Source organism: Lagopus leucura, unplaced genomic scaffold, assembly GCF_019238085.1.
Source record: "Lagopus leucura isolate 7727_CA_CO unplaced genomic scaffold, USGS_WTPT01 Super-Scaffold_100049, whole genome shotgun sequence".
NCBI lineage: Eukaryota > Metazoa > Chordata > Aves > Galliformes > Phasianidae > Lagopus > Lagopus leucura.
The window spans coordinates 1,682,057-1,695,183 of record NW_024962295.1 but is presented as its reverse complement, the minus strand read 5'-3'; the positions used below and the strand labels follow the sequence as shown (position 1 = coordinate 1,695,183).

Here is a 13,127-nt window from a genome sequence, read left to right as displayed (position 1 = left end):
GCACCGCCCGGGCACGCCAGGAGGGGCCGCCGCACCCAACATGGCGGCCGGGGCCAACCTTCCCAATGTGGCTGCGGGCACGACCGGCACCACGCCTCCAAGATAGCGGCGGCCGCCCCGGAAGCGCTCGGCGCGGGGAGGCGCCCAACATGGCGTGGCGGTGTTGGGCCCGCGCCTGGGACCCGCGGGCGCATAGGTACTGCCGGGCGGGGCGGGCGGCGGATGCAGCGGTGGTGCGTTGCGGTGAGGTGACCGTCCGCTCTTTCCCCGCAGGCTGACGGTGCTACTGGAGCAGCGGCGGGGCTTCCGGCGGGCGCGGCCGCGGAGCGAGGAGCCCCAGACCCCCGCCGGCAGTGCCGAGGCGCAGCCCGCCCCGCCGCCGCCCCGCCGTAGCCTGTATCCGCCGCCGCCCGCCCGCGGGGGCCGCCCCTCTCCGCGCCGCCTGGTGAAGCCGCTGCTCTTCGCGGTGGGGGTGAGTGGCGGCCGGGGGAGGGCCCAGGCGCGGGGCCTCGCTTTCTGACCGTTGGCACAGTTCACAGGCACGGCCTTCGGCGCGGCGGCCATCTGGCAGTACGAGGCTCTCAAGTCCCGGGTCCAGAGCTACTTCGAGGAGGCGCGGGCCGACTGGCTGGATAGGATTCGGCCGCAGAAGAGGGGGAGCTTCAGGAAACAGGTGCGGGGCCGCGGGGTGGAGCCGGCGAAGGGAGAAGAGCGCCACGGTAGTGGCTTGTAAATGTCTAACGTAGGTACATTCTGCTTCTCCGGCGCTGGAAAAACTGTAACAACTGCCATTCCTAAGCATTCCAGACGTCGGCTCCCAAAGATGACAGAGCTGGCTCACGTTCTGAATCTCGAGCATGAGTCGTTTAATCTTCTGGCTTCTGAATTGCATTGGTATTTTTAATTCTACTCTACAAATACGAGGATTCAGGAGGCATTTGTAAGGAAAGCTTACTCTTCCACATGCATCACTTCAGAATTGGGCTGTAAACAGCAGCATAAGTAGTGCAATACTCATGCGGTTAGTTGGCATCCCAAAAGCTACCAGCCCCTTTTATTTTCAGTTAAGTGCATTTAAATCTAAAATAACACCAGTATGTGCTGAGGTCCCTGCTGTGGCTGGTGGCAGCCCACGCCTGCTCAGTCTTCTTTCCCTGGGAGGCAGGGCTGTGTGCACTGGAGCAGCACAGGATCCCGGAATGCGTTTGGCAGTGCCAGTTTTGCCACGGTGTGCATTGTGGTGCACAGTGAAAAGCACCCAATGGGCACGAACTGCTCAGCGCATACACCTTTGTCTTAAATCATTTCAGCTTTATACTTCTGTTTTCCTTCAAAACCTGGGGAGGAAGACCTGCTGGTTAGCTTTCTAGAAGTAAAACAAAACTACCCTATTCATAGGTTTGAATTCCCAACCTCTCTCCTCAGTAGGTGAGTTCCACTTTCAAAGTTTTTTGTTCTCCCATTAGATTCCGAGTGCATTCTACTTCTAGTATTATAACAAAGTGATGTTACTGTAGTGTCTTCATACCAGAGGAGTTGGTTGGATGCACCGGTATCATCTGTGTCCTGGGCCAGAGCGTTAAGCCAAAACCACAATGCTGTAACGCTGGTATCAGATAGAAAATAGCTTAATAGTAGTATTGCACCTGCTTCCCAGCCTATAGCTGATTTATCTGACTATGTGCTCATTAATACAGCTGGAAAGTCATTGAGCAGTCAATTAAATATTTGTCCAAAGCCATTCTGAAAGCTCACAGAGGGAAAAGGGGATGGAATTTATGTGTGGGCTGAGTGAGCTCAAAATAAACTTTTTCAGGGGTTTTAAACTTGAAGGAGGGCTGGGTGAGCTGGACACAAGAGGGAATGGTGTCCACATCTTGTGGGCCACCTCTGCAAAAGTGACCCTGGCACAAAAGTGGAATCTCTGAAAGGTGGGTGGTGTTTTGTTAGCGTTAGAGTGAGGCTTAGGGCTGGATTTATGCTAACTTTGGCTCATCTGCTAAAGTAAGCATTATGGACTAGATCCTTCTTCAGTACAAGCAGAGGTAACCTGTGGAGTTGTACAAAGTGATATTACCCTGTTCTCTTTTTTGAAGAAATTCTTGATCTGCCTGTAGATCTGTCAGGAAGGAGGGTAGGTAACCACAGATCTGTCAGGAAGGAGGGTAGGTAACCACAGATCTGTCAGGAAGGAGAGTAGCTAAGCACAGATCTGTCAGGAAGGAGGGTAGATAGCCACACTTCAGTAAGGAAATGCTGACTTAAATAGCCGAACCAGTAAGAAGTACAGAAATCTGCACCTGATTTACTAGACAACTTTCAAACATATACCTTCCATTCATAAACTGCTGTGACTGTTTTTGAAATTGCAAATGCTCTGCAGCAGCACTGATAAATACCAATTCTGTTTCAGGTTAACAGCTGGTGGAATAACCTGACTGAGGGTCAGCGGACTGTGACAGGTTTGTGTTAGCTTACAAGTATTAGACGTTGACAGGAAGAGAAATATGGCAAACAGGTACAGCATGTTGAAACAGATGGCTTTCTTACTGCATTTATGTTGTTAGGCACCAAGCATGTGTGAACATGCACTATTTCTGCTACACTTCCTTCTCACAAAGTATTTTGTGTGCATAAAAATATTGCATCTCTGTAAGTAAATTATGAAAGTTAGCTAGAATCCTCCCCCGTAACGTTTCTCTGAGGAACTGTGAGAAATAGCAAATACTTTTGGAGGGAGTATGAGCTAATTCTGTGCTTTTCTCTTTCTTTGTGCAATTCTGTAAGAGTTATCTTGAATATTAGGTAGACATGAGATGCCCTAAACTGTGGGGCTTTCTCATCCAGCTGAAGCTGACTGGAGTTACCTAGCCTGTTAACATGACTGTTTGCCACCACAAGGAGGAATACTGTGTATTTGTTTTATTATTTCACCAACAGATGGATGTGATAATTCTGTGATAATTTTTTGCTGTTTTACAGACGTAGCATTGCAAACAAGCAGCAGCTATGTGGTGTTCCTCCCTTTGGTTGGGACGTGGTTTTGACTGGTTAGGTTAACATTACCCAAAATCCCCAAAGCAGAGGTAATGTTTGGGGAGAAATTGATGCAAACAAAATAGCTGAACAATATCCAGCGTTAGATAGCTTACAGTTTGTGTTAAAAGGCTGCTAGAAATAACTTTTATGTAACACTATGCTGTGTCATTTACTTACCTACGTTATAGAGTGCTTTTCACTATTCTTCAATAAGCATGCCAGGTGATGACTCAGATGGAAGTATGATATTGTGTCTGGGGAGCAAAGACTCATTCTGCATTCTAGATCATCTCTCATCACTTAGATAATCTAACATGCTAAGTTCTAGCTGGTCAGCCATTTGGGTATTGGCTGTAGCAAGGTAGGCTTTCTTACTAGAGGAAACACTTTCCTTGTGTGTTGCATCAGGGTGTTACAGAACTGTCAACGATTTCAGAACAGTAAAGCCAGTGTGCTTCAATAGTAATAAAGAAAGCACTTCAAACAAGAAACAATCAATTTGCTTCATTACTGTTTTTAAGCATTCATGTTCTTAAATAAGATCACAGTAAACATCTGTGAAGTAAAAAGCTGTGCATTTGCTATCTCACAAAGAGGACTGGACCTTAGCAATACCAAGCCAACTTCTTATACTTAATGCCTAACCAGTGTCATTACAATTCCCTGAAAACCATACTCCCCTATGAAATGGGAAGAATGTGTACTGCATGTTTGTTGCAATTGGAAAGATTAATGAGTGAAATGAGTATAACAGCAAAGGAACTAGTGCAGATGGAATGGTGTTTCAGAGGCAAATGAAAGGTGCTCACCTGTCTTTGAACATCTAGGCTCAGAGGAAGGTCTCTACAAGAGAGGAACACACAATCAGGGGTCTTCCTCCAGTGGCAGTCAGCCCTTCAATGAGGTCTGAGAGAGATGCAGCCAGGCTGCACCCCTTCCTGTCCCACACTGCATTGCCTTCAGCTGTGCTGACAGGGCTGACAGGGTCCTTTCCCCAGGTGCTCAATCAGTGGTTCAGGACAGGACTCAGCAGTTGCCATACATTATCAATATGGTTCCTGTAGCCTTCTCTCCATGCATGGTTGAATGCCTCTGTCAGCCTGCTGGTGGTATTTGGGAAGAAGCAGATAGAGAGGCAAGAAACAGCTGGTTCTTCATTCACTGGTTCTACAGTGCAATAGAGGTGTGCTGAGTGTCTTTAGTACAGATTTACTGCATTTGTTAAACTGTATGTTGAAATAAGCAGCTGAAGTTGTGTGTTCTGTTTATAAGGTTTGTAAGTAGAACTTTCTGTATTTCTCACTGCTTTTCCTAAACTCTATAAAGAAAGAAATAGTGAGGGGAGAAATGGTTACTACAGGCATACTTTTGATTACAGTATTACAGCATGTTAAATTCATAGTCTGTTTCTGTACTGCTTGTCTTCTTACTAGGTATTATAGCTGCAAATGTCTTCATATTCTGTCTATGGAGGCTGCCCGGTATGCGACGGATTATGTTTACATATTTCACCTCAGATCCATCTTCCAGTAAGTAAACACTAATTTGAGTGACTTTTCTGTATTGGTGTGTATCAGGGCCTTTGAACATGCTATAAAGCTTGGGATGATGCTGTGCTTGCTGGTGATGAAGCTGCAAGTAAGCCCAGTCGTGCCCAAGCATCGTGTTGTCTAGATTGATCTGATTTTGTATTTTAGTCAAAAATAAACCCCAGCATTGGTGCTTTTCTAAGTATTGTAGTGTCAGTATAGTTGTCTGACGTCTGGCCTTCTCCTGCATTCAGTGGGCTGAAGTTCTTGCCTTTCTAAAGGCGAAGAGACGCTGAAGTTAGTGACACCAAGCCCTATTGCTTCCCTGCGCAGAATGCTGATATCCCAGTGTTCATACAGACCTTAGTCTGTATGTTATGTACAGTCTCCTCATTTCAAAGCTGGGCTTTGGATCACAAAAACAACCAGCCACATAAAACTGAACAAATACCCTCAGCTTCCACTTCGTGTGAAGTGTTTTGAGCTCAGGAAAAGAAGCTATTAGTATTAAATAACACAACGATGAGCTTTCTTTTCCACTGTAGAGAAAAGCATTGAAAGGATGAAACAGATATGCATTGGGAAAGTAGTTTCTGCTGTCCTCTTAATTTTTACTGAGATGGAAACTCAGTGATTTCCCTGCATAGTCTCTAGCATCAAAGACAGCTTTAATCCAGATCAGTCACTCCAAACACTCCATTTGAAACAGTGTTGATCTTTAAACCTGCTATTCAACCTTTTTTCAAGGCTATTGTTGCAGTGAGGAGAGCTGGTACTTCTAATGAATCAATTTCCCTAGCAAAATAATTTCATATAGAAGTTCGTCTGGAGATGCTAATAATCTTTCACTATTATGTGTGTATATGTAAGTCTTTCCAAAGCACGCAAAAAGTGTTTTAAGATTGATTTTTTTAAGTGAAACATTCCCTAATAGGTACCTAAAGTAGCTGTTGGTACAGCTTGCATATCTCAGGCATATGTTCTGCCTTTCAGAAGGTTTTGGAATTTGAAACTTGTTACATTTGTGGGTTTATTACATAGTTTGTGTTTGAGGATTCAAAGTCAATTAACCTGTAGTGTCGTTTGATAAACTCTTAGTCTGTGTGACATGCATGCTGAAACAAATTGGAACACAAATTGGACTTTGTTTTTCATTTATTGTTTTTCTCTTTTGCAGAAGCCCTGTGTTCTCCCATGCTGCTCTCTACGTTTAGCCACTTCTCTCTTTTCCACATGGCAGCAAACATGTATGTTTTATGGAGCTTTTCCAGCAGTGTTGTCTCTCTTCTGGGATGTGAGCAGTTCATTGCAGTGTATCTTTCCGCTGGTAAGGTGAAATACATACATTTGCAACATTTTGAAAACATATCTGTGCACGTAAAGTGTGCATGGTTCATAAGTGTGCAGTGACAGATGGCAGCTGTGCAGTGGGAGGCGTTGCTCTGCTGTGTGACACTGCTTACTTGCTGTCACACAAAGGGCTGATGGCTGTAAGGAATTGGACTTCCACTGTTCTACTCTGAGAATACAAGTTTCTCTTTTCTCAATCACGGTTACCAAACCAAAATACTTGTGGTGTGGACTCATGGGGTTTACCTGGGAAAAGTTGACTGTTTATTCAAGTTCAAAAACAAAACAAAAGCCCTACACTACTTTCTTTAGCAAAATTTAAAGAATGTTGTTGAGCTTTCTGATCCTTGTCAGCGCTGGTGATGTTGTTTCTAATGGGCCCTTTTCCTTTCTAGGGGTTATCTCCACTTTTGTCAGTTATGTTGCTAAAATGGCTACGGGGAAGTTTGAACCATCCCTTGGAGCTGTGAGTATCTCAGAATGTAGGAGACCTTATGTATGTGAAGCTGTGTGGCCTGTTATATTCTTTAATCTGCTTAAAAGAATATATATTCTGGATCATGAAAACTAACTGGGAAGGGTTACCAAAGCCCAGGTAACCAGGTGGGAGCTTGGATATTCTTCAGTTATTTAAACTCTCTTGCAGTGACAGCCCAGAGCTAACAGCAATCATAGTGGACTGTAAATGAGCACCTGACAGCAGGTCTTGGCACTGAGCAGTTCAGTTCTGTAACTTGTGTTATTACACAGTTGTATGTCATGATCTTCTCTAATTGAAAAACACTTGTGAAAGAGATCATGCATTCAGATGGCACGTGCTGCTAGTGCAACCCCTAGGGAGCACAGCACAGAAAGAGCAGCCCTCTGGGCAGAAGTCCCACTGTTTGGAAGGTATGAGGTGGGCTGAGGAGGTGATGTGGCTGTCTGTTCTGTGCAAGTATTTTCAGTAGTGCAGTGTTTTAAAACACCTAACAAACTGTGATGTTGAAGTCAGCGTGGCCTTTGTGAGTTTTACACACTTCTCCACTTATTTTCCTAAATTTTGAAAAATATAGAAGTTGGGTTCTTGCTTTCAATGGGAAGGAATAATTTAATGAGCAGTTTCTAAATTAGAATTTTTGTTAGTGCTGTGTGTTTTCCCTTTATCTTATGAATAAATTGTGTCTGCGACAATTTCTATTAGATTTATTAATATGAGCTTACTGAAATTGTTGCAATCAGTGACTGCGTCAATCAATGACTGCGTCAGTTTGTGGTATTCGTATCTTTTGCTTTGAACATTTCCATGGATACAAAAGCCTGCAGTTGGTTTAGTACAGACCAGAGACTTGTTTCATTGACAAAAGATTTCTTGTTCCTGTCCCTCTGTTACTTTCCCTGCTTTGTTTTCCATTATCTAAGATGTCTGTGATTAATGTGTGCATACAGATTGCTAGAGTTTCCTGCTGAAAGCACAGTAATGTTGGTTGTCTTTAAATAGTCGTCTTCTGGTTCTCAGATTTTCTGTGGTACTATGTGGTGTAGCATTTAGAAAAACTAAAACCAAAAGGAAAAAGATTCAGGTGCAGAATTCTTTCTTTCCCACATGTCACATCTCAGCTTACTCCCATGTGTTTTAATGTGTTTTCAGTCAGGAGCCATCATGACCGTCCTTGCAGCTGTCTGTACGAAGATGCCAGAAGCAAAATTAGCCATCATATTTCTTCCCATGTTCACGTTTACAGCAGGAAACGTAAGTACCTTTGAACCTCAAAGAAAAATGTTTTTCCTCTAACTGCCCTTCACCTCAGAGCATCTTCATTCACGTCTCTAAGGTGTTAAATTGGCTTTGAAAAAGGCTACAAACTCATGGAAGTCCTGGGGGCTGGTGCTGACTGAATGCAGCCTAGCAGTCTCATGCACACGTGTGCAGTCAGCTCAGTTATCCTAGGCTCCATCCTGCATGGATTTGTTTGAAGTCAGATACTCAGAGGTGAGGGAAGCTAGGAAAGACTCAGGTGAATCTGTTGGGGGAATGTGTGCACACTGTTCTGATGTCTTTCTGGTGGGTGGTACTTTGTGTGGCAGCACTTGTTAACAGAGTTACCCTTGTTAACAAGGTGAACTTAACCTACTATCTAGACTCTGTTTTTGGAGAAAAATTCTTCAAGATTGGGAAGGCAGAGTTTCACTTCAAGGGCAGTAACACTCCTAGTCTAGGAACGCCTGCCTCCTGGTTTGGACACTTCCCATTGATACTTAAAAGAACACCTTTGGGATTAGGAATTAACTGCTGGGGCTTTCCTTCAGTGATGGATCTTCTTTAACTGCTTTTAGACACAGCCACTGCACCATTTAGGAAAAGGTTTTTATGTCTGTTTGACTTGCTTGAATCACAGAATGGTGGAATAATTTGAGTTGGAAGGGAGCTTTAAAGGCCATCTAATCCAACTGCCCTGCAGTGAACAGGGAGAATAAGTTAATCCTCTTTAGTCCACTACTTACAGTTGTTTTCTTATGTTACTTAGAGCAGTTAAGCTTTGTCATTTCAAGATTTGTGGTTGTAATATTTTGTTGAACTCTGTCAGCTGTGTTTGTGTGATAAATGTAGCCTGTGTGTTTTTCTTGCCCTTCTGTTTGGGTGGATGTGGGCTGTTTTGGTTTTGTTTTTTTGCATGCTAGCCTTTAATTGCATCTTTCCTGTAAAAGATCACCAGGGTAGAAATGCTGGCAGAGCCACAGCCAGCACTGCCATGAGGAAGTTCACATTACAGCAGTAACACAAGAACAGCACCAGCTGGAATGGTGCAACCCACAGGGCATTTTCAGCCTTTACTAAGAACTTCTACCCTTCAATTTCTAAATGTTAAGTGCTCCTGTAGCCTAACTCATGTATATTGTAACAGGCTTTTAAAATAACAAAGCTGATACAGCAACACAGCTGCTATTCTAACTTGTCACATGTCATCAAGGAGAGAGATTCTAATTAAAGAACACATTGTCCTAACATTCATTTTCTTCCTGCTGGTCTCCTGTAATGAGCCATTATCTGGGAAGCCCATGTTCCTCCTCAGCATTACTCCTCACCTCCTCATGACTGTATTTGAAAAGCACAGTACAGCCAGCAGCTTACATCCATTCACAAAACACATTTTTACAGCAATTGCTTTGATATGAAGGTTATGGGGTGCTTTTTAATCCAGATCTTTAGTCTCTGCTAGAATATTTACAGTGGCCATTACATACTGTGTCTGATCCTGTCTGTTCCATGTTCTCTTCTTTTGCAGGCTTTAAAAGCCATCATTGCATTTGACACTGCAGGGCTTGCTCTGGGCTGGAGATTTTTTGACCATGCAGCACATCTCGGGGGAGCTCTGTTCGGAATGTAAGTGTCACATTTAAATCCCTCCTAGGCAGATTTTCACCCCCCCCCCCCCCCACATATACCTTACCTCTGAAATTTAGGGATTGTTCTTATTTATTTGTTTTCGTATGAATAGCACTGAAGAGGAGTCAGTGTTATTCTTAGAATGTCTTAAAATTGTGTGGAAAAGTACAGTTATCAGATCTTAGAGCTGAAGGAAGTTGAGCTGGGCTGTCCTTGGTTGGATGTCTGACTGTCCTGTCGCTGTAAGCTGGGCTGGCTTTCTCTGTCCTGCTCACACTGAAGAGTCACAGGACAGAACAGATTCTCACAAAACATGGTATAACAAATTAAAATGCTTCTGGAGTTGAACAGTTGAGAAAATTCTTGTGTCTGGAATGTTTATTTCTGATTACCAGTTTAGAGTTGAATGAGTATGAACTGAGGCCACATTCTTCAAGCAGCCCCTAATGCTGTGTTTCAGCGTTGCTGCTTTTGTATTGTAGCCTAATTGTGAAGAACTACTAGAAATGAGTTTGTAGCAAACAGCTCTGCATTGTTCGTGTTGGAACCACATGAGCTAATGAGTTTTGCTGTCCTAACTTGCACACACATTGCTAGGAGTGTTCTTAAACACAGGCTAAAAGCCTACCTGATGTCTGACTAGACCAGATAAAGAATGAGTTGACAGCTTGTTGTAGAAGTGTGTCCAGTGGGTTTATTCTGCAGCATTCCCTAGGTTTCCAGGGAACCTGGGCTCCTGTGGTAGTGTGTAGAACACTGTTCTTTCCACTTTCCCTGAGCTCACAGAGCACAGCAGTTACTAAATGTTTGTTCTCACAGTTCCTGAAAGCTGCAGTCTGGTTGGAGGGTGCTTAGTTTGGTCTCCAGGCAGGTTTGCCTTTGCTGCTGCTTGGCAGGAAGTTTCACTCTGCACAGCCAGCTTTCCTTCCCTTCTCAGTTTCTCATAGTAATACAGATTCACTTCTTGTGGCTGTCCAACCTTTTGGCTTGCCTGGGTGGCACTGAGTGAAGAGCATCTGCCTTGGGCTGCATTTAAGTAGGTCGCTCCAAAAGTAATGCCTCCTCCCCGTGGAAACTACAACAGATACAAAGCACAGTAATGCTATTTGATGGAGCAAAACACTACTTTTCATATTCCTCTCTGGTAAGGGCAGGTCTTAGAAGAGTCTGGTAAAGAGATGTGATCACATTTTTCTTTGAGATGAATATCTGTTGCAGCTCTGTACATTGCATTTGAAAATTTGCAGGTAATGTATTTATGACAGCTAAAAGTGCAGTCACAAATACACCGACAATTCAATGGTTTTTTTCAGAGCTGCACTCAAGTTTTACACGCACCTTTCCTTCTCTCTCATGTATACATTTTATTCAGTGATTATTTCGTTACATGGCTCTACCTTTCCCCCACGCTATCCTCCATAACCTCCCTTGTGTAATCACTTGTACAAAACCACATCAGTATCAGTGTGAGTGTAAATCAATCCAGAGCACTCCAGCAGGAGTTGGAAGGACAAGCAGCTTAGCTAACATTGCCACCTTCCAAAAATGCTACTTTCCTATGGTTTATCTTGTCTGCTCTTGCAAGCAGTTGTTTGCCTTTACCAGCAGGTCTGTTCCTCGGCTGCAGAGAAGTTGCAATTAGTTCTGACTGGCATTTTCTCTCCCAGGTGGTATGTGACTTATGGCCATGAGCTCATATGGAAGAACAGAGAGCCACTGGTGAAAGCTTGGCATGAAATGAGGACAAGGAATGCAGGAAAAGGAGGTGGAAGATCTAACTGACCCTAATCCCACCGTGCAGCTGCCGGAGGGTTTTTTTGCTACTCCACATTAGAAACCTCAGCTTCTTAGAGGCCTGACATTAACTTCAGTTATAGAAATGCCTATCATTAGAAAAGAAACTCTGACAAAGGTGGAACAATAAAGTTTTTTAGCCTATTTCTCTGAGCCAGCAGTCTGTCTTACTTTTTTTTAAGGAGCAATGAAAAAACTGTCCAATAAAGTGGCTGAAAGTTCTGCCAAAAAGACTTTTGATGTTCGTGCAGTTGGTGAATACTCGGGAAGATAAATGTTTGCATATCTGAGGGATCTTCCTAACAGATCATCCCCTGGTGCCCATTGCTGGCTGTGTGGGTTCAACTCGGCATGGCAGGACTCGGAGTAAGGCTAAGTGCTGAACTTCTGTGGCCTTTATTGCTGAAATATTGCCTGCTGGGGGAGAAAAGCCACGGTCTCCTCTGGGCTGAACCTGAAGTTGTTGAAGCCATGCTGAATGGTTTGTACAGGTAGCCAAGACTTCCATGCTGGTTTATTCCTCAACTCATTCAGCTCGTCTTAATTTGTCTGCTTCCAAGATGTTGCTGTATATTGTTAGACTTTACTGACGAATCTTTTGTCTCGTTCATAATTACGTACAGGGGAAAAATGGCTTACAGTATGGTTTTAGGTATTTCACCATGAGCTTTCACTGTACTGCTTTTTCTCTGTTTTAAGTCTTGCTCGTTTCCTGTAAAAACTTTGGAGGAGTAACATTTGATTCAGAATCTGCTGCTAAGCTTCAGCAAAAATGGATGAGCACAAGATCAGTACTGCTATAAGCAGAAGCAACTGCCTGAGGAGAATGGTTTGTGGGCAATGTTCCCCAAATACAAATGAAAGCAAAAATGGATTTGGGGTATGTTAGCAAGGGGCAAAAGCCTGCTTGGATAAGAGCAGGTGGGGGCTGAGCTTTCCCCAGGCTGCACCATCCTTCCAGGTGTGTTGACCTACTGCAGCATCTCCAACTGAAAACCATTGCATCTTTTTGTACGTTAGAACGCTCTTGTGTGGATAAACACTGCTAAACAGCAGTGAGTGAGCTCTGAACCTTCGCTTCTCCTGTCTACCTCCCTGTGACACTGAGCACTGAGCACGCTGCTTTGCAGGGCTGTGAGCCGGCACAGCTCGACGCTCAGCGCCGGCAGCAGCAGATGGCAGCGGGCGGGCGGTGCGGGAGGGCGATGCCGTTCCCCTTTTAGAGGCCGTTCAGCGTCTGAGTCTGCAGCGCTTGTGGTGTAGGAGCGCGTAGAGCTTGCGGGACGCTACAAAAGCGCTCCTACTGCCGAGCAGCGAGTTCGGTGTCATTTTGCACCTGAGCCTTTACGCGGCGTTGTCCGCCAGAGCCTGGCAGCCTTCTCTGCTCCGCAGCTGACAGACAGGAAGGTGGGTGCTGGAGGGCGCGGTGGGGCAGCCCGGCACGGGATGGCGGGGCACGGGAACGGGAACGGGGCAGTAAGCAGCGGGCGGGCGGGAGGGGAGCGGCCCACGGAGCGGGGTAGGGTTTCTTCCCCTATCTTCAAAGAGCTCGTTGCGATGAGAAGCGCAACGCGGTAATCGCGCAGCTGCTCGGCAGAGACAGCGGGCAGCGTTTGTGCGGGGGGAAAAACAACAGCATCGAGTCACGGCTCAGCGTGAAAAGCCGCAATTGTTCGCCTTCTGCGCAGCGCAGGCAGGCTGCGGGGCGGCGCGGTGCCCGGGCAGCTCCGCGCGGGGCGGGAAGGGGAGCTGGGCAGCGGCGCGTCCCGCCGCACCGCCCGCCCCTCCCGGCCGTCCCGCCGCGGCCCCGGGCTCCGCTCAAACCCCCCCCCTCCCGGACCGGCACCCCCCGGGGTCACGTGTGCGGCCGCGATCCCGGCGCGGGGGCGGCGGAGCGGGGAGGGGGCGGCGGGAGGAGGGGCGGCCGCGGGCGGCCATGGCCTGGCCGTGCATCAGCCGCGTGTGCTGCCTGGCGCGCTTCTGGAGCCAGCTGGACAGGTCGGACCTGGCCGTGCCGCTCACCATCCGCAACTACTCGGACATCGAGG

General features: G+C 45.9%; 2 protein-coding genes across 2 annotated transcripts in view; both read left to right on the top strand.

Moving 5' to 3' along the window:
• The first annotated feature begins 139 nt into the window (after positions 1–139).
• PARL (presenilin associated rhomboid like) lies at positions 140–11,232 on the top strand. Its single transcript, XM_042885378.1, has 10 exons — positions 140–196; positions 274–472; positions 533–673; positions 2,414–2,462; positions 4,473–4,568; positions 5,746–5,895; positions 6,314–6,384; positions 7,549–7,650; positions 9,185–9,282; positions 10,953–11,232. Exons 1-10 carry the CDS (start codon positions 150–152, stop codon positions 11,065–11,067), a joined length of 1,068 nt encoding a protein of 355 aa, XP_042741312.1. The 5' UTR covers positions 140–149; the 3' UTR covers positions 11,068–11,232.
• A 1,783-nt stretch (positions 11,233–13,015) lies between these two features.
• The window catches only part of MAP6D1 (MAP6 domain containing 1), a 6,182-nt gene continuing 6,070 nt past the window's right edge, over positions 13,016–13,127 (top strand). Inside the window, exon 1 of the mRNA XM_042885288.1 lies at positions 13,016–13,127. Within this exon, the coding sequence (XP_042741222.1) occupies positions 13,016–13,127 (112 nt within the window).